This window comes from Rhincodon typus, chromosome 29, assembly GCF_021869965.1.
Source record: "Rhincodon typus isolate 14 chromosome 29, sRhiTyp1.1, whole genome shotgun sequence".
NCBI classification, from domain to species: Eukaryota; Metazoa; Chordata; class Chondrichthyes; order Orectolobiformes; family Rhincodontidae; genus Rhincodon; species Rhincodon typus.
Window position 1 is genome coordinate 14,417,096 of NC_063360.1, and position 19,900 is coordinate 14,436,995.

At 41.7% G+C, this 19,900-nt stretch overlaps 1 protein-coding gene across 1 annotated transcript in view; it reads right to left on the reverse strand.

Annotated features, from left to right (window-relative positions):
• Positions 1-19,900, reverse strand: part of fbn2b (fibrillin 2b) — a 193,163-nt gene that overhangs the window by 97,945 nt on the left and 75,318 nt on the right. Inside the window, exons 8-11 of the mRNA XM_048613904.1 lie at positions 19,438-19,563; positions 10,112-10,264; positions 7,249-7,527; positions 4,795-4,932 (exon numbers count right to left, since the gene is read on the reverse strand). Coding sequence (XP_048469861.1) covers positions 4,795-4,932; positions 7,249-7,527; positions 10,112-10,264; positions 19,438-19,563 — 696 coding nt within the window. The remainder of the gene's footprint in view (positions 1-4,794; positions 4,933-7,248; positions 7,528-10,111; positions 10,265-19,437; positions 19,564-19,900) is intronic.

Genomic DNA, 19,900 nt, shown 5'->3' on the forward strand with positions numbered 1-19,900 from the left:
TTTTTCCTTCACAGATGCTGCCAGACCTGTTGAACTTTTCCAGCAGCTTTGTTCTTGTTTCTGGATCCACACTACTCCGCAAACCACACTTCAGATATATAACAGAACCCATGCACCTAACACAATACTCCCAATATACACTATTTTCCAACACACATGCAACAACCTACAGATATCTTGTTGACTTCGGTCGTACAAAAATCTTCATGTTACATCATGCAATTATCCTTCAGACTAAGCTTCTATCTCATTCCTATCAGGATACTTAACCCAGTTGTTTTTTTGAAGGAGTAACTTTGGCTTCATATTGAGTTTGCTTTTAATGTGTTTACGTATGAAGATTTGGTTTGAGCCTATTTAAACAGTCTTTGCTATGATACATAGTCACTTCCAATTTATCTTCCTGGTAGTATAATCCTGGTCCTCTTCTGCTCATGCCTATTCTTTATTTGACTTTTAAGAATGGCGCTGTTTATCAGTCCTTTGGCATTCTTCAGTCCGTTAGCCCAAAATGGCACTGAGTATGAGTGCGGGAGTTGGAAGTGCCTGGCTCTCTTTACAATCCTCAGGATTGCGCACGAACCTCCAGGACACTCAGACTGGACATTTTTGCACAAAGGGTCTCCATCATGGCAAAAATGGTAGATGGCCTCAAAAGTCTGAAGAGCTGCTCCCAAACACAGCGCTTCTTAATTTTGTTGGGACACAAACATGTGCAAACTCATACATGTGATATTTAAGGAGACAGCTGACCATTTAAATCAGCAGCTGCTTTGGATTTCGACAGCCTAGGAGTGTGACATCTTAAGTGTACAGAGTAGACCTGGCAAGAGCAGGTCTGGAACTGGTGCTTCTCTTTAAGAGGTGAGGTACATCATTGGATTTGATCCCAAGACACTTTTGGAGAAAGACTCGTGCCCTTTGGGAGGTAAGGTGTCCTTTGGAAATGTTAAAATGGCATATAAAAAGCACCTAAACCTGTTCAAACTAATTGCAACTGTCAACAGACTTGTCAAAAGCAAAGGTCAAAAATAACTATCAAGTGGACCGGTCAAAATCAATCATTGAAACTGTCAAAGGCAATTCTCAAAAGAACCTGTCAGAAGTGGCAGGAGAAATTATTAGAAGAATCAAGAAGATTGATCAAGAGGAACTATCAAAAATGTCAATAAGATTTTCAAAATTATTTATCAAAAGGAGCAGTGAAGCCATTGAGGCATTTAATAGTCCTGCCTTTTACATCTTTGAAAATAAATACCTGGAGTGTTAAAACAAAACAATTGTTTGCTATTTCATTCTCTCTGTGACATAAGCCTGAAGGTTTCCATTACACAATTAGTGCTACGGACTGATTTCATAACCGTTCATTATCACAGTTGGGTGCCTATTATTTCGGTTTGATTGACAACTACAAGTTGTTGTAAACTCTTTGATTGGGACTATGAATTCCAAAGTTTGTTGTTATAAGGGATTATGCATTTGAATGAAATATTTGTCATTAAAGCCATTCTGTAGATGAAGGGTTCCAAATGCTGAAAAGTAGTTTTTAATAAGTTCTCTTTCTCAATATAATGAAGTTGCAACTAACACGTACAACTTTATTGCATAGAACTGAGTTTTATCTCATCTCTGCATGGGTCCTGAGTACAGCCCAAGGTGGATACTGGATGAGTTGGTAAGATATGTAGAAATGGCAAACGATGATGGTTGAAGGGTCATGGGTTGATACAGGACTATAAAAGACCATCGGAGAGGGTGTGGGCATAGGTTAACATGGCAGGTATGGGGGCAGTGGATTGCATGAAGGGTATGAGGGGCTATAAAGGATGGATATAGGGCATGAAGTGACATGAGGTTGGTTGAGGGGATGTGAGGTGGAGGTGCTGCCGTTGGACTGGGGTGAACAAAGTCAGAAGTCACACAACACCGGATTATAGTCCAACAGGTTTATTTGAAATCACACAAGCTTTTGGAGCGCAGCTCCTTCATTGGATGCAGTGAGAGAGAAGAGCACTCAGACTCAGAGTTTATAGGCAGAGAGATCAAGGGCAGAGAGATCAAAAGATTATACAACTGGTTCGAGTGGGGTGTCAGATGATAATTCTCTGCAGGTGATCAAGCGTGTCAGACAGTGAGTAAAGCGTCAACAACTGAATAACCAGCGAAGGGATGATTTATAATCTGATTAAGTGAGGCAGAGAGATAACTACAAACAATTAAAAATAAGGTGGTGCTGGCGATGAACTAAATGACTGGTATTGCATGCCAAATTCAAAACTGTACAAGCTAATTAAGGTAGAGATCTTTCAACCTGGAAAGATTTATCATCTGACACTCCACTCGAACCAGCTGTATGATCTTTTGATCTCTCGGCCCTTGATCCCTCTGCCTATAAACTCTGGGTCTGTGTGCTCTGCTCTCTCACTGCACCTAATGAAGAGGCTGTGCTCCGAAAGCTTGTGTGATTTCAAATAAACCTGTTGGGCTATAACCAGGGGATGTGAGGGCTAAGAGTGTAGAGTTGTTCTCTATTTTATACTTTTGTTCTAAATTTTGAGGCACGTCTGCCACCCAGCCAGCCTCTGCACCCTCCTCACAATATCCACTGTTGCCTGTCCTGATTTCTAAGGCAACTTATCAGTCTAGACTGAAAATATGACGTCAAGTAGATATTTTTATACTACAGTTTGCTGAGCCAGCTCTGCGCATCTGGCTCATGGATGAAACTTCGGGATTCAGAATTCTCAAAGTTTGATTTTTACCTTAATCCTCTCCTTGATTATCCAATTAGTCATCTTACTCTGCACTTTCCCCAGACACCTTTAATTGTTGTCCTTTTCAATCATCAGTTTAAATCTCTAGAGGGCCTGCAGACTGTGTGGTGCATGGAGCTAGTTGGAACTTTCCTAGTGCAGGGAGTTGCATAGTGGGTGCCCCATTGTAATAATTACATACCAATTAAAATTAGTAAAAGTCAGCTAGAATTTACGGAACATGTTTATATTGATAGAAGTCTGAGTTCCTTTCAGTCTGTGAAAAGTACTATCGCTTGTTTGCAGCTGAGCCAGTGAGAATGTAACAGGAAATTCCAATCAGGCTGGTTTTGATTAACACTGTTTTCTGAAGGGACAAACTGTTTAGCACGTGCACAGGGACTAGTAATTTAATCTCACCCTGTGTATGAACTAGATCAAACCAGTCAGAAATCTCCACATCCTGACCACGCACGCACTGGCCTCTAAGGGGTGAAAGTGTAAACAAGGAATATGAAAGGGAAAGAGAAATTAAGAGTCAGTTGAGGAGTCTTGACAGACAGTCTGAATATTGCAGTAGGTTGAATAAGAGAAGGCACTGATAAATGAATGCAGTCCTGCACTGTCTGCTGTATCTGTGTTGGACACTGCACTGCAAATGGGTGTGATCCGTCCTCATGCATTCCCAAAAAAATGAGAACATAAAAAATAATCAGCTATTCATCTCTGCCAAAGATGTCATGCCCTTGCTTCCTGCCATGCACCCCTCCCACCAAGACATAGTGTAAGGATAATGCTGTGCCTTAGCCTGTCCCAGCTAATGAGATGTGCAGACTAGCTCATTCCCAGGCTTAATGTTCCATCAAGGCTCAACCTACACAATGGAGCAAGAAAGAAAGACTTCCATTCACCAAGCTATCTCAGGATATCCTTTAGGTTTTACAGTCAATGAAGTACTTTTGAAGTGTTGCCAATGTTGTCGGGTTGAAGAGACTTCAATGGACCATCACTTTTGAGTCATTGTAAGCCCAGGTATGTGTCCTATGCTCAGGGTCACAAGCTGTAGCACAAGTAGAAGATAGAGAATTTTTTGGTGGTGATGGCAGAAAAGCTCAAGGGACAATGTCTGCTTATAAGCTGAGGGTCCTTTGGCAAGCAGACTTTTATTTCCCTGAAAGCGCTCACAAGGAAAGCAACGAGAAATCACCAGGTCTATTTGTTTTCTCTATAGTCATATCATTTCATTGCTCAATGAATTTGAAAATGGAGGCTCCTACTCCCAAGTACAAGACAGTGAGGTTTCCAGTGAAGAGCAGAAGTCCAAATCTTAGGCATATCACTATTTCCAACTGCCCCTGATTATCGAGTTGTCCTGCTGGAAGGTTAGATAAGCTAGGCTTAGCTCCAACAGCCCAATGATTACATAGATTGCTGACACTCAGTGTACCAATTTTTATGTGAATAGTAACCACTTGGGTCAGATACTAAACGAGGGTGACTGCCATGATACTCTCCTGGAGTGAGTTAATATCTCAGACTCTCAGGATATTATACTCCAGCCAGAGGCAGCACGCAGTACACAGTAACCCTAGCAAGAATCAAGTCACAGAAACAGGAAAAGTCAGCACCAAGAATAATGTATCCCAATGTGAGTCAGTATCTGAGGTACTGTATCCCAATGTGAGTCAGTATCTGAGGTACTGTATCCCAATGTGAGTCAGTATCTGAGGTACTGTACCCCAATGTGAGTCAGTATCTGAGGTACTGTACCCCAATGTGAGTCAGTATCTGAGGTACTGTAACCCAATGAGAATACTGTGTTTGGAATCTGTGCCCCATTGTAAATCAGCAGCTGGAAAAAATTATATCCCAGTAAGTGTCAGTATTTAGGATATCGTACTGCAGCAACTCAATGCTCAAGGGACAACACCACAGTGAGAGCTTGTTACTCCAGGAGAGATGTGGAAATAAAAAAAGAAATGCAGAGTAAACATCTCTTCCCAAATGTAGTCCGGCCTAAGCACATGGAGTCAGTACTCACCTATACATTCCCTACGTACATCCTGTTTGAAACCCATGTTACATTCACAGCGGTAGCTGGATGGTGTTGGAATACAACGTCCATTCAGACACAGGTTAGTGAAATGCTTGCAGACATCAATCGTCTGATTTAGGGTGGCTGTACATGGGAAAAGTTAAAAGAAAACACACATTTAGTTATAGGAACATGGGAACCAGAATAGGCCATTCAGCCCCTCCAGCCTGGACTACCATTCAGAGAGCGGGGGTTGATCTTACTCCATATATCTGCCTTTCACTCATATCACTTAATACGTTTGCTTAACAAAATATTCTCTTTGATTTAAATTGAGCAACTGATCCAACATCCACTGCTGCTTGAGGAAGAGAGTTCCAAACATCTACCACCCTTCGTGTGTGAAAGCGGTTTCTAACATCTCTCCTGAACAATCTGGCCCTAATTTTCAGACTATGCCCTGTAGCACCAGAATCCAAAACCAGTGGAAATAATTTAACTTTATCTACCTTGTATTTTCCTTTTAAATCTTGAAGACTTCAATCAGATTACTCTTTACCTTCTAGATTCCAGAGAAAACATTGTATAATTTGAATAATCTCTCCTCATAACTTAACCCCTGAAGTATAGGTATCATTCTTGTAAACCTTTGTTAGACTCCATCCAAGGCCAACATACCCTTCCTGAGATGCCTGGATCTCTTCACAGTACTCTAACCGGGGCTTGTAGAGGATTTTGTATAGCTGCAGCATAATTTCTACATTCTGGGTACTCCAGTCCTCTGAACATAAAGGCCAGCATTCCATTAGCTTTCGTAATTATATTCTGCACCAGCTCGTGGCATTTTAAAGATATACGCACCTAAGCCCTGAATTTTTTTGCACATCTGCTGTATTTAACTTCATGCTATTTACAAAGTACCCTGATCTACCCCTTATTATAGTTGCTAATAGGTCAGCTACAGATTTTTAAACCAATGGATTAAGTGCCCTTTAGTGATTTCGCAACTGTGGAAATATTTATTATTCTTTCATAGTATAAAAACCCAAGCTACTCGTATATTCTATGGACATAAACCTGTAAATGCCTTATGCCACACAGTTTTCCTTTGCATGTGTCATTTATAGATTTTTAAAATCCACCTGGGTTAATATCCTGGAACTCCCTCCCTGGCAGACTGCAGTTGTTCAATAAATGGCTTACCATCACCTTTTAAGAGAAATTATATACAGCAATAAATTTCCATGAACTACCTCTTGTTTTACATATCTGTTTTTCCCCTCATCATCCTTTCAAAATGTTAGATTTCTAGTGACAAGGCCAAATCCTCAGAGATAGTAAGAACTCCCGATGCTGGAGTCAGAGATAACACCGTGTGGAGCTGGATGAACACAGCAGGCCAAGCGGCATCAGAGGAGCAGGAAAGCTGACGTTTCGGGTCAGGACCCTTCTTCAGAAATGGGGGAGGGGGAAGGGTGCTCAGAAATAAATAGACAGAGGAGAGGTGGGGCTGGGGAAGGTAGGTAGGATGGTGATAGGTGAGTGCAGGTAGGCAGTGGTGGGGATTGGTCAGTGAGGTGGAAGGAGCAGATAGGTGGGAGAAAAGATGGACAGGTTGTGCCAGGTCAAGGAGGCGGGGATGAGAGGGAGGGTTGGTCATGGGATGAGTCCGGGGGTTCGGGAGATTTTGAACCTGGTAAAGTCCACATTGAGACCATTGGGTTGTAGGCTCCCAAGGCAGAATATGAGGTGCTGCTCCTCCAGTTTGCGGGTGGCATCATTGTGACACTGGAGGAGGCCCAGGATGGACATGTCGCCCAGGGAGTGGGAGGGTGAGTTGAAATGGTTCATGACTGGGAGGTGTTGTCGTTTGTTGCAAACAGAGTACAGGTGCTCTACAAAGTGGTCTCCGAACCTCCTCTTAGTCTCACCGATGTACAGGAGGCCACATAGGGAGCAATTGACTTAGTTACTGAGCAATTCACAGAAACAATGTTCAAAGAACTGTTGCTTATCAAGCTTTTAAGGCTGTCCTTCACACAGCAGAACTCATTTAACAATGATATATTTATGCCATCAGATACCTTGTAGAGATTGCCTAAGTTTGAGTGTGAGTCAGGGACAGGGCTCCGCTACCTCAGCAATGGTTCTCCCACTGGCAGTCCGGCTGGGAGAGCAGCACTGCAGAATGAACCATGGTTGTGTTGTTTTCCTTGGTAACTATTACTCTCCAAATGATATTTCTGTTTTAGTTTCCAAACCTTTGCAGCTGAAAACACTTGCTTGCATTCTATCAGCCTGAGGTTTATGATTGATTCGTTTCACAGAGGCCTTTAACACAGCTGCGTACGTCATTTACTATGGGGCACAATAAAAATGTGAACCATGTATTGCAGGATGAATGATTACTTTAAGTTTGCCTGATATGATCTTTCATACTTCAGTTAATTCAACACTTACCAATGCCGGGCCCAGTTCCAGGTAGTCCTGAGAAACCTGTTCCAATCCCACCTGGTCCAACTACACCAGATCCAACCCCACCAGGTCCGACTCCACCAGGCCCGACTCCACCAGGTCCGACTCCACCAGGCCCGACTCCACCAGGCCCGACTCCACCAGGCCCGACTCCACCAGGACCAAGGCCTATAGGCCTGATTCTATCAGAAAATCCTGGAAATCCTATGCTAGGGTAACCCGGTCCAAAAGGAACACCCTCAATGCACAGTCTGCGATATTCATCTGAAAAGATAATATTGAGAGCATCATGTGAGATACTGGACAGAGCTGAAGCAAAGCTTATTAAATAGCATTTATTATTTTTCTATTATGTGACTATGGGCAGATGCGTTGGGAATTCAGTAGAGTAGTCTTCCCCCTTACTCCTACCCCCATGCCTGAATTCTCAACAGTTAAGTGTTGATGAAGGTATCTGTAATGGTTTCTCCTGCAAAGGCTGAGTTTGGGACTGGGAACTGATCCTGTTGTAAGAATGGTACTCAGTTCAGTCTGGTTTCTCTTCTGCTGGTTCAATAGTGGTGGTGGAGCAGGACTCTACACCAAGATTTATAGTCATTCCTTGTCATGCATTCCACTTTTCCCTGGATTCTTCTGTTGGGGTCCAGAAAGCGTGTCCTGCAAATAGGCAGTGGCACTTGGATGACGACATGATGATTGATAATCCCATTCCACATTTCTTCCGCTTCGCAAACAACTGGATTGCTAGAACGTAACAGGTCTCCGAAAGAGGTGCAATAAATATAGGAGGCTGTGGGGGAGGTTGGGTATTTATTGGAGGGAAATGATGGATGTTTTGTCTATTGTGCTGGATCGTGTGGATTTGATCAGACAATAGGAAAATTTGTTTTACACTTTACACCCTTCAAACTGCTACTTAGAAATTTGTTAACATGGATCTATTGGTATGAATTGGCCACAGGAAATAATTCTTGTACCTTGTGGTGAAAGTCCTGGTAATACAGAGAACTCAGTGAAAGTTTCAGCACAGAAGCTTGCTATTCAGCTCCACGGATCTGTACTGATGTTAACACACCATACAAACCTCTTCCTACCCCACTTCACTAAACCTATCAACACAACCTTCCATTCTGTCGTCCCACATGTATTTCTCCTGTTTCCCTGTAAATACATCTTGGCTATTCACTCAACTACTACCAAGTTTCACATCTTGAGGAAAGACATTTCTGCTGGATTCCCAATTGGATTTATTAATGGCTATTTTATACGGTGTCTACTTTTCCCTCAAGTGCAGACAACTTTTCTATATCCTGCCCTATTGAAACCCTTCATTTCCTCAGTCATCTCTTTTCTAGAGGCCTCTAGTAGTTCAGTATTTGCTAACAAGTGTAATCTCTCAATTCTGGTGTCTGTAAATGTTGGATCTCAGGCTTTATTTAAATGAGACCGGTGAGCTGCAGACATCTGCTGGACATTCCCAGAGAGTTTGACAGTGGGGGGATTTCGAAGCCCAGTGCTGGCCACGTTTAATCATTAACATGATTAAACGTTAATCCACGTTTAATCTGGATATTAAACAGGTGCTAGGCTCCACGTGTACAAACCATTTCAGGTGCGGATCCTCGATACCTTTACTTGCTCACAACAATATAGTGAACAATGAACTTTCAGTTGTTATACAGCACATTCTTCCTGAGGTTTTGAAGTCTAGTTAATGCTTGATAAACAGACATAACTCCAATGAATTTCTGGGCTGTTAATCACACTGAAGCAGCCATTCACCCCAACCACAATAACCTCCGAACTCATCTTCAGCAACGAGTTCCCAAGCATAGGCAGTGTTTCGTAGAATCACTACAGTGTGGAAGCAGGCCAGGCCATTCGGACCAAAGAGGCCACAACGACCCTCTGAAAAGCATCCCACCCAAATCATACTCCTATCCTATCACTGTAACCCCGCATTTCCCATGGCTAACCCACCTAGCCTGAACATCCCTGGACATTATGGGCAATTTAACATGGCCAATCCATCTAACCTGCACATCTTTGGACTGAGGGAGGAAACCACAGCACCCAGAGGAAACCTTCACAGAAACAGGGAGAATGTGCAACCTCCACACAGACAGTCACCTGAGGCTGGAATCGAACCTGGGTCCCTGGCGCTGTGAGGCAGTAATGCTAACCAATGGGCCACCATGCCATTATTGTTGGTTATTGATTGGTTTCTTCTACTGATAAGAATTGTTTCAATAGACTTTTTTTAGTCAAAAAGACATTTGAACCAACCTGCACATTGTGTTGGACAATAAATTTTTATTTGAATGAAATGGAATTTTGAACTAAACAGGATTTTGCCCATCCCAAAGATGGAATTCCAAGACTTTTGGGAACAAGTGTGCTTTCGATATACAGGTCAGATGCAAACAAATGAATTAAATATATTCAATAGCCCATCAGAATACAAAGTATTCGGTATCTTGCCCCGTTCTATTGCATCCATGAAGATTTCTTCTTTCAAAAGGTCAAAATATAACATTTGCTACGGGGCTCAGAATCACCCCGTGTGCACGTGGTTGGATGTTTTGCAAAATTTATTCATGGGTTATGAAGGTCACCATGTAGAGCATTTATTGCCCATCCCTAGTTGGCCAGAAGGTAGTTACGAGTCATTTGCTAGGTATTTGGAATCACATGCACGCTAGATTGGGTGAGGATGCAGATTTCCTTCCTTACAGGGCGCTAGTGAACCAGATAGGTCTTTACAACAAACGAGAGTGGTCATTAAGCTGGCATTTTATTTTACTGCAGATTTTTATTGAATCCCAATGCTTATACCAGCTTCACCTACCAGACCCCCTGACAGGACACATCTCTGGTGTGTGTCCTGCTGACCAGCAACGCCCAGAATCACAGCAGCACTGCATCTTAGTGTAATGTCCATGGAGATCTCCTGCACATCGGCCACTCAGCAGACTGGAGAAACAGGTCCCAGATCGTTGGTCTGTAAAACAACAGGAGGTTCACAGAAGATGTCATTTATAGCATGTGCTGCAATGTCAATCACCACCAACTTGTGGTTGGCATAGTTTTTCAGCATCATCCCCTTTCCTTCGGGTCACAGGGCCTTTTTGCTTTACAATGGTAGCGGAAAACCACTAGTGAGCCTTAACAAGAATAGGTCTTTGTCTTAAACAACTTATGATTTATTGCATGTAAACAATCAGGCACAAGTTACATTAGTAAGTTAGATATCATCACTGTGACTGTGAGGTGACCTAGATGATATGTCTGCTATCTTCAAAATCCTGCTCTGTCTCACCCCACCCAGTCCTTATGATAACATTAGATTGGGTGGAGCTTAATGCAGTCTCCAATATTAACCTTTTCAGAAAACCATTATCTGTACAATATACTTAGGCAAGGTGCTACCATTCAGAAACTCCAATTCTCTAATTGGTTGTCATAAACTAATATACCTGGTCAAAGAGCATATTGTTTAAAGACAAATCACTAGACAGTGACATCTCTGTCTTGCTGTCAGTTCCACCAACTTCCCAAGATTTCTAAAGCATGTGTAATTGAGTGTGTCTGTGGCATGTTTTGTCTCCTGGATTATTTTCCAAATTAAAAGGTAATTCTTTCCTCTTAGAACCTTATGCACAGTGCACAGTTCCAGTCCCTGCTCCCACTCTCTGGACCTGTTTATACTCAGATCCTACTTTCTGTAGGTTATTTCCAAGTCACTTCCCATTAGACTCATCATCCGCTCATTGTTAGGGTCTAGGCCCGAAACGTCAGCCTTTCTGCTCCTGTGATGCTGCTTGGCCTGCTGTGTTCATCCAGCTGTACACCTTGTTATCCCCTCATTGTGAGTTGTTCCTGCATGCAACCTTTCTTTATATGTGACACTTGACTGAGCATTGTCAAGCTGATTGACCATGGAGGTTGCAACAGTGAGCCCATTAATCTGACATTCCCAACAGCCATACTTGCTCACTTCCAGAGGAGGGTTGCTGGTGATCAGGAGCAGGACCCCAGCTGGCTTACTGTTCCCTGATCCAAACAGCATCTAGGCCAATTGCAGCACCAATACCATCACCCATTCAGCAAGCTTGCTCTTAAAGTAGCTTTGGGATCTTCATGACTGTTGGCTGACTAGACACCAAGTCTGGGAACAGAGCTCTCTGATGTTTGTCTTACACTTCATACAAGATATGAACACAAGGAACTGCAGATGCTGGAAGTTAGAACCAAAAACTTAAAATGTTGAAAACAATCAGCAAATGAGCTGACAACTTGAAATGTTGACTATCTCACTCTCTATGGCTATTGCCTCACTTGCTGAGCATTTCCAGGATTCACCTCCTATTTCCCTAGTTTAATTTGCAGCAATGTTATAAAGTCATAATATCATAGAGCTGTACAGCATGGAAACAGACCCTTTGGTCCGTCTCATCCATGCTGACCAGATATCCTAAATTAATCCAGTCTCATTTGCCAGCATTTTCCCCATATGCCATTCAGATGCCTTTTAAATGTTGTAATTGTACCAGCCTCCACCATTTCCTTTGATAGCTTATTCCATACACGCAAGACCTACTGTGCGAAAAAGTTGCCCCTCAGGTCCCTTTTATATCTTTCCCCTTTACGTCCTCTAGTTTTGAATACCCCTATCCATGCCCCTGTTCTAGGCTTCCTCTTCGTATCGCTTGAACTTTTCGTATCCCTCAATAAGTTCTCTCAGTTTCATATTCTCTTCACTTTTTACTGTTTGATCTTCTCAAATCTTTCCCCCCAGCTCAATCCTGTATACTGATTCCACACACTTAATTTACTTCAAAAGCACCTTCACTAATATTTCTTGGTGCAAAGCACACTCCTCCTTTCTGTGTCTGTTTAACCCAAATTTTTAATCTACAAATCACCACACAATTCTCTCCCTGGAAATCTTCCCGCCATTCAGTGTGCAGGGGTCCTGACTTCAATTGCGCCTGACAAACAGTCCATTGTAAACTGTCTTGGATTAATTTATTCCAGATGGCAAAACAGGAAAACACATCCAATTTCAGCTCCACTATTTCACAGCTATGATTACCTCTGTTCCCATAATTTAGTTGAGCTTTCCTAGTTACCCTGAGAACTTCCAGGAATATTTCAAGTGATTCATTTCGTTTTCTTGTGGCCTTTTGGGCCTTGACTATCCTTTAATTCATAAATTATTAACTATGGAACTGTGCCACCTTGAACACTCTCCAACTTACAAACAAACAAGCTTGCACAGTGAGAATTGGCAGTGCATTGCAGTGTCACATCTTGAGCAAAGTAAGACACCAGTAGCAAGAAGCCAGCTTCATTTTCTTAGTTTTCTCTCGAATTAGCTGTTCTGTTTCTTACCTTTTGGGATGCAACTGAACATGTACAGTACTCATGCTCGCAAATGAAACTGAATGTACATGTTTACACATATATGTGCCTAGATGTACATGGCTACATACATGCACAGCATCAATTACACATACGTATCGGCACACAGTTATAGCTTGATGTACCGTGTCCAGTTCTGGTCTCCCTGTTATATGAAGGACATTATTAAGCTGGAGAGGGTTCAGAAGAGATTTACCAAGATGTTGCTGGAAATAGAGGGTTTGATTTGTAAGGCCCATAAGAGATTGAGACGGGAGGTTTATAAAATCATGAGGAGTATAGATAAGGTGAATGGCATATAATTAAGATGAAAGGAGAAAGATTAATAAGGACATGAGGGGCAATTTTTTTACACAGAGACTGGTTCGTGTGTGGAATAAACTTCCAGAGGAAGTGGTAGATGTGGGTACTGTTACAACTTTTAAAAGGCATTTAGAGAAGTACATGAATAAAAATGTTTGGAGGGACATGCGCCAAGTGCAAGCAGATGGGACTAGTTTAGTTTGGGATTATGGTTGGCCATGGTCTGTTCTGTGTTGTATGACTCTATAGCTGTACATGCATATACATATATCTATATGAACATGTCTGCATATATAATATGACCACATGTACATGCCTTTGACCATATATGATGGCTATGTACACATATGCAATTACATCCAAGCCTATTGATATATGTGTGCACATTGTTGTACAAATATTCAGCAGTTCCCACATGTCTATACATATAGTTACCTGTATACACAAGCAGCTCTAAGTACCTGCCAATTCCATAAGAGGCTGTACATTCACTGTAGTATGTGTATGGCACAGATTGCATAACAAAGCAAAGTGAGTGACAGTGTACCAACATAAAGTGTGAACAGCTAAAAGAGAGACTAACTGTAGTTAGATACATAATTATTGGGAGAATTTACTGTTTAGTACCACTGGTTAGAAGGTAAATGTGAACAAATGCATGTCAAACTGTGCATGTATCAAAATGAAAATACACGTGTACGTGCAGCATAGCTGTGGTGACACATGAAATAAAACTGGACGGTGAGGTTTGAATATAGGCATAATAGAATAAATGAAAAACCAAAAGAACTGCGGATGCTGCAAATCAGGAACAAAAACAAAGTTGCTGGAAAAGCTCAGCAGGTCCGGCAGCATCTGTGGCGGAGAAAACAGAGTTAACGTTTCGGGTCTGGTGACCGTTCCTCAGAACAGTTCTGAGGAAGTGTCACCGGACGAAACGTTAACTCTGTTTTCTCCTCCACAGAATAAATGAAATTAGCTTAGGAGCAACAACCTAGGTTAATATGATGTATTGAACAGAAAATTAGACCATATGAAGTTTGAACATTTTTACAGAGTTGTTCATGATCTTTATATTGATTATGAATATTTTTTATTGTCCAAACTAGCTCAATATTCTATGATTGGAGATTCAAAAATCAGCTGAAGGGTGTTTGACAGTGAACCCCATCTCACACACATTACATACACAGTGTACCCGATTTGCGTATTATATTTTTAGTCTGTTTTCTTCTTTTGAGTATTGATTTAATCATCGTAATTGGGTTAACTGTGAACTTTTGAAGGAAAAATGCGGAACTGGGAGGAGAAATACAGGAAAGCTTTGACACAGTGGTACTGAAGGAAATATGTCACGGGATCTTTCCTTCCTAATTTGTCCTCCTGTTATGCCCTTCCACTTGCTTTTGGATGATGGGAAGATGCTTCCATTGGTAGGAGAGACTAGGACCCCAGGGCACAGCCTTAGAGTAAAGGGAAGACCTTTTAGAATGGAGATAAGGGAAAACTTCTTCAGCCAGAGAGTGGTGAATCTATGGAATTCACTGCCACAGAAGGCTGTGGAGGCCAGGTCATTGAGTACATTTAAGACTGAGATAGATATGTTCTTGATTATCAAGGGGAACAAGGGATATAGGGAGAAAGTGGGAGAATGGGGTTGAGGCACTTATCAGCCATGATTGAATGGTGGAGCAGACTTGATGGGCCGAATGGCCTCATTTCTGCTACTATGTCTTATGGTCTTATTTCTCATGAAAGTTGTTTGTGGAGCTCCTTCAAATTTCTACATTACTGCCTTTTAATTCTTACTCACTACTCCTTTTGGGTACTTAAATTAGGTTTTAGGTTTTAGGTTTTAAGCCATTTACTTGACAGTTTACATATTCCTGGCACTGTTTGTGGATCCTTCCTATGGAAACACCTGAGAACAAAACATCTGCAACTTGAAAAATATCCCTGTAGAAATCCTCCAAAAATTCTACATTGCCCAACACTCAACAATCCGAAATAAACAAGCCCAGAAATCCTGCACATTCCCTGGATGGGATAGCAGTGCATGGGTGGAGCTTCTTTCCATTGCTGTGCTCTGCTGTTCACTCCTTCCTAAATCTTACAGGTGGAGTTATTCTACTATTTCTGGTGTTAGCCTGCAAAGTGGGGCTATCTTTGCTCTTAAAGTAGGCATTAGAGGTCCAAATTAAGATGATAAGATAAAAGTCTACCCTTTTAAACCTTTCTCTTCAAAGAGTCTGATCTGAAAACCAGAGGAAAGCTACCAAAGTCTCTATAGAAATCTATTTTTTACACTTGATTGAGAAATAAATGCATCTCCCATTAACATATAGACCAGGGAGATCTTACTAATCTCTTTATCTACTCGGGAACAACACACTATAGGTATCTGACGACACACAGAACATGGAGGTTTATTGCTGGCAGTGAACAATAAAGTTTACTTGTATGGTATCCTTTACATCCTTTAGATGCCCCAAATCTAATGAAGCACTCTGAAATTCAGTCATTGCTGTACTGTAGGAAAATATAGCACAATTGCACAAATGGCAATGTGATGAAAGACCAGATTACTTGTTTCAGTGATGTGGGTTAAGAGAAAAATTTGTTCAGCAAGTCAGGAAATTTCCTGTTCATTTTTGTTTTTGGATAATTGCACAGTATCTGTCATGTCCACCAAAGACCGAGCAGAGCTTCCGTAATAATGTCTACTCAATGGCAACTCACAAACATTTGGCATTCTCTCAGTACTAGTTTCAGGCTAGCTTGAACCCAAAACCAAATCAAACCAAAAAGCTGTGGAGGCTGGAAAATCTGAAATAAAAAATGTGTTGGAGAAACTCAACAGGTCTGGCAGCATCTGTGGAGATAGAAACAGTTAACATTTTGGTCCGATGTGACTTTCTGTTCTGAATCCAACCCCAATTTAGATGTGAGAGTGATACCAACATTAAATAATTTTTAACAACTTGCTCAGACATGTCATGACATACATCTAGAACATGTGAGACTTCATCCCAGGTCTTCTGGCTCAGATGCAGGGACTCTACCACTGTGCCACAAGAGTGAGTCTCATAGCTACGGGTCTAAAATCACATTTAGTCCAGACCAAGTAAGGATGGCAGATTTCTAGAGGAAATTGGTGAACCAGGTCAGTTTTTATAAATACCAGGAGTGGTTGCATGGCCGCTATTAGGTAAGCTTGTTTAGCTTGTAGAACATATCTACTAAGGCTGTTATTGAATTCAGATTTCTCCACCTGTCATGGTAGGATTTGAACCCATGTCTCCACACCTGTGGGAGGAGACGAGGTTTTCTACTCTAGCTTTCAGAGGGATCAGATATACTAGCTCCATTTGGGTCAATAGAAACTCCATGGTAGTCTACCCTTTCTGCTAATCACTAGAAACGCCGAGGCATGACAAAGCCAAAGGAGGATTAATGGCTGCTAACTACATCGAAGCACCAACAGTGCCACATATTGGCAGAGGTGGAAACTACCACAAGGTGCTAGCTGAGGTCATCAGGAAATGTACCACAAGTGATAGTTCAGTATCATCTCCATCTACACTGAGGACAGTGATAGCTCAGGTTTTGTGGTACAATTCTAGCACCCCCACCTCTGAACCAGAGGTTTCTCCTTTTCAGAAAACAATCCCCTCTATAGTTGCCTGATAATTTCTCATTGTGCAAAGTTACATCAGATTAAATAAAAGTTTGTTTGACATGGACAGATTTGTTACTCATGTTCAGGATGATGAATTCCCAATACATGGAGATGTGTGATAATGGGCGGTTCACAGATCTCCTCACTCATGGTTTCTGAACCACCCTCCTGGCTAGATTTCAAGTTTCTGGCATCCGCACTATTTTGCTTTTGTTCAAAAGTACTTGATTGGACTGAAAAATCTGGTAACAAATAAACGTTACAATTCCTGTAGTATTTCTAAAATCACTTTTGTTCTGATTCATTGTTCTCATTCATGAGTTCTGTGGTATTGCACATTTACGCTGACATAAGAATCTCCAAACTTTCTGAAGATATTGTACACTGACGGTTCCCAGACATACAGTTCGTTTATGGGAGCAGCAGAAATACTGATATCATTACACAAGGGTAATTTGTGATAGGCTGGCTCAGATAAGAGTACTGACACCCCTTCTGGTTCTGGCCTTGAACAAAGAATTATGTTCAGAGTAAAGATTTACTGGCACCCTGACTCTTAACTAACTTTGAAGTTGTGTACTTAACAGTCACAGCAAGGCTTCCTTCTCAGTACACTCAATCTATTGCTGGACAAGTGCTTACTTTACCTTTTAAAGGCTCGAGAACTTAGAACCCTGAACCTGCTCCAACTTTAGAAAAATCAATCTTAGGAGAAAGGGCTTCCCTTCCTCATTATGTAGGGACTACCTCACCCATGACACAGATGTGTGTGTGTGGATACTGGTTAAAGACAAGATCAGTTTGGCTGTGAATCACCAAGTTATCATCAATTGCTGTCCAAGCTCCTAGGTTACAGCTGGTTATTTATGTTGAGGTTGGCAGCCAGCATCAGGGCAATGGGTAATAGTCACTTACTTGTTGACTATTCCCCAGCAGGAGTCCACATCCAAATCTGTAACCGGGTAAATACACCAAATGCAGGGCCCTGTACCTCATAGAAAGACCAGATCCAGAGATCCATACCTCATCTGACGCCCACATCTGCATGAGGTGGTGCCCCGTACATGAGGGTAAACCAATGTCTATGGAACAATAGAGAGTCAAGGCCCACAGAACCGTACGTACTCCAGTGAGACGTAAGATAGCATTGTCAGGAGAAGGGAGAGAAAACATGTGCAATAATGTCTAATATTAGAAAAATCAAAAACTGCTCCTGCAGCATCTCCTTACCCCTGGAATCCACTATTCCTTCATTGACATTGTCTTTTCCCCTAGTTTTGTTGGAGTGATGTACTGAGGGCAATGGGCCTTTGCTAAAGATCAAAGGAGGCAGGGTCAGTGAGATAATCTGCTCTCTACATAAACAGAGTGTTTAATTTGGAACTATACTTCTGTGAAGTGTAACAATGAGTGCTTGTGTGTGGTAGATAGAGAACAAGTTACTGGACTGCTCGCATCATTGGTATTTTCAAACCTAGGCCCACAGCCAAACTCCCATTCCAGTGCTGGCAGAAATATTTGGAACAAAAGCATTCCAGCCTTGTCCAAACTCAAACCTGCAAAGTATTTTTATTTTGGCTCACTTTGAAATAATCGTGTTGGAAAGTTTCAGTCCTTTCGCTGGCACAGTGTATTTCCTGAGCACTGTTAGCAGCTACAAGCCGAATCACCGGATTTAAATACAGAACACATTGATTTAAACTAAGCAAAACGCTGAAGCCCTGGAGTTAGAAATAACTGGCACAACAGCTTTATTTTTGTTACGTTACCAGATCTGGTTTAAGCAGGAAAGGAAAGTATACAAATATTTTCAACACTGGGGCCAATGATCCTGTTGTGTTACTGGTCTAAGAATTAAGTATAACTATGTCTTGTTTGTGTCTTGGTGAACTTTGTCACCCATTTGCTCTTTTCACAACTTCATTTACAACCGTTTTACATCTCTATCTCTCTGACATCATCATTGGCAAACACTTTGTATTTTTCTGGGCACCCACAAAGTCTGTTCCATTCACTCACCCCCATAACCTCTCACTCACCTCCTATCAACAGCATAAAAACCATTTTCCAACCCCTTTCAGTTTTGAGCATACCAAACTTGAAATGTTATTTCTGTTTCTCTCTTCACAGATGGCTACCAGATCTGCTGAGTTTCTCTAGCACTTTCTGTTGCTGGAGGTCTGTGAATGTTGTACCACTGTTTAAGTGAGACAGCTTCAGGGATAGGCTGAATGATTATAGCCTAGACTTTTGCTCTGTGACTGCAAATTATCAGTGAATCGTGTTTCTATATCCATAAGTGCTCTTATACACAACTTAACACGTTTTTCTCCCCAAAACCAAATCACGGTGGTTTTTTTTTAATCAATGAACCTCAACCATACTTGTCCACTTTTCTGAAGAAGGGTTTAGGCCTGAAACATCAGCTTTCCTGCTCCTCTGATGCTGCTTGGCCTGCTGTGTTCATCCAGCTCTACACCTTGTTATCTCATACTTGTCCAATTGGTTAAGTTACATGTGAAGCCCAGTAAAGGAAATGCAGACCATCGATCGTAGCCAGTCGTCTGTTAAGTAAACCTAGTTGAAATTTTCAGGTAAATTGATCCATACTATTTGCTAATCCAAAATGAGAGTGATAATTCTGTGCTAAGGAAAACAACACAAGAACACCACATTTCCCAAAGTGATTGGCGCTGACAGGAGTTGGCTTCTGACAATGATTGACAAACCAACAGGACAGGCTTTGTTGAAAAATCGATCAGACTTACCAATACACCTAGAGCCATCCAGGCTTGTGACAAAGTTGCGGGGACAGGTGCAGACGTAGCTACCAACCGTGTTTGAGCATTCACCCCCATCACAGACTCCAGAAATGGTGCTGCATTCATCAATGTCTGGAAGGTGAAAGAAAGATCAAAGTATGAACAACAAACAGGAAAACCATGGACCAAAGGCCAAAGGTGTTGTACATTCACTAAAGGCCTGGAGTCCCACTGAACCATTTTGAAATGTACTAACAAGAGAAACTGCTTGGTATGATCAGAATCACAGCGTTATTACATTGCAGACGAATGCCATTCACTCCATTATGTCTGCACTGGCTCTCTGAGTGCTTTGACTTAGTGCCAAACACCCGCTTGTTCTCCATAATTGTAAACATGGTTTTAAATAATCATCCAGTCTCCTCTTGAATGCATCAATTGAATGTGCTTCTACCACACTTGTGGGCAG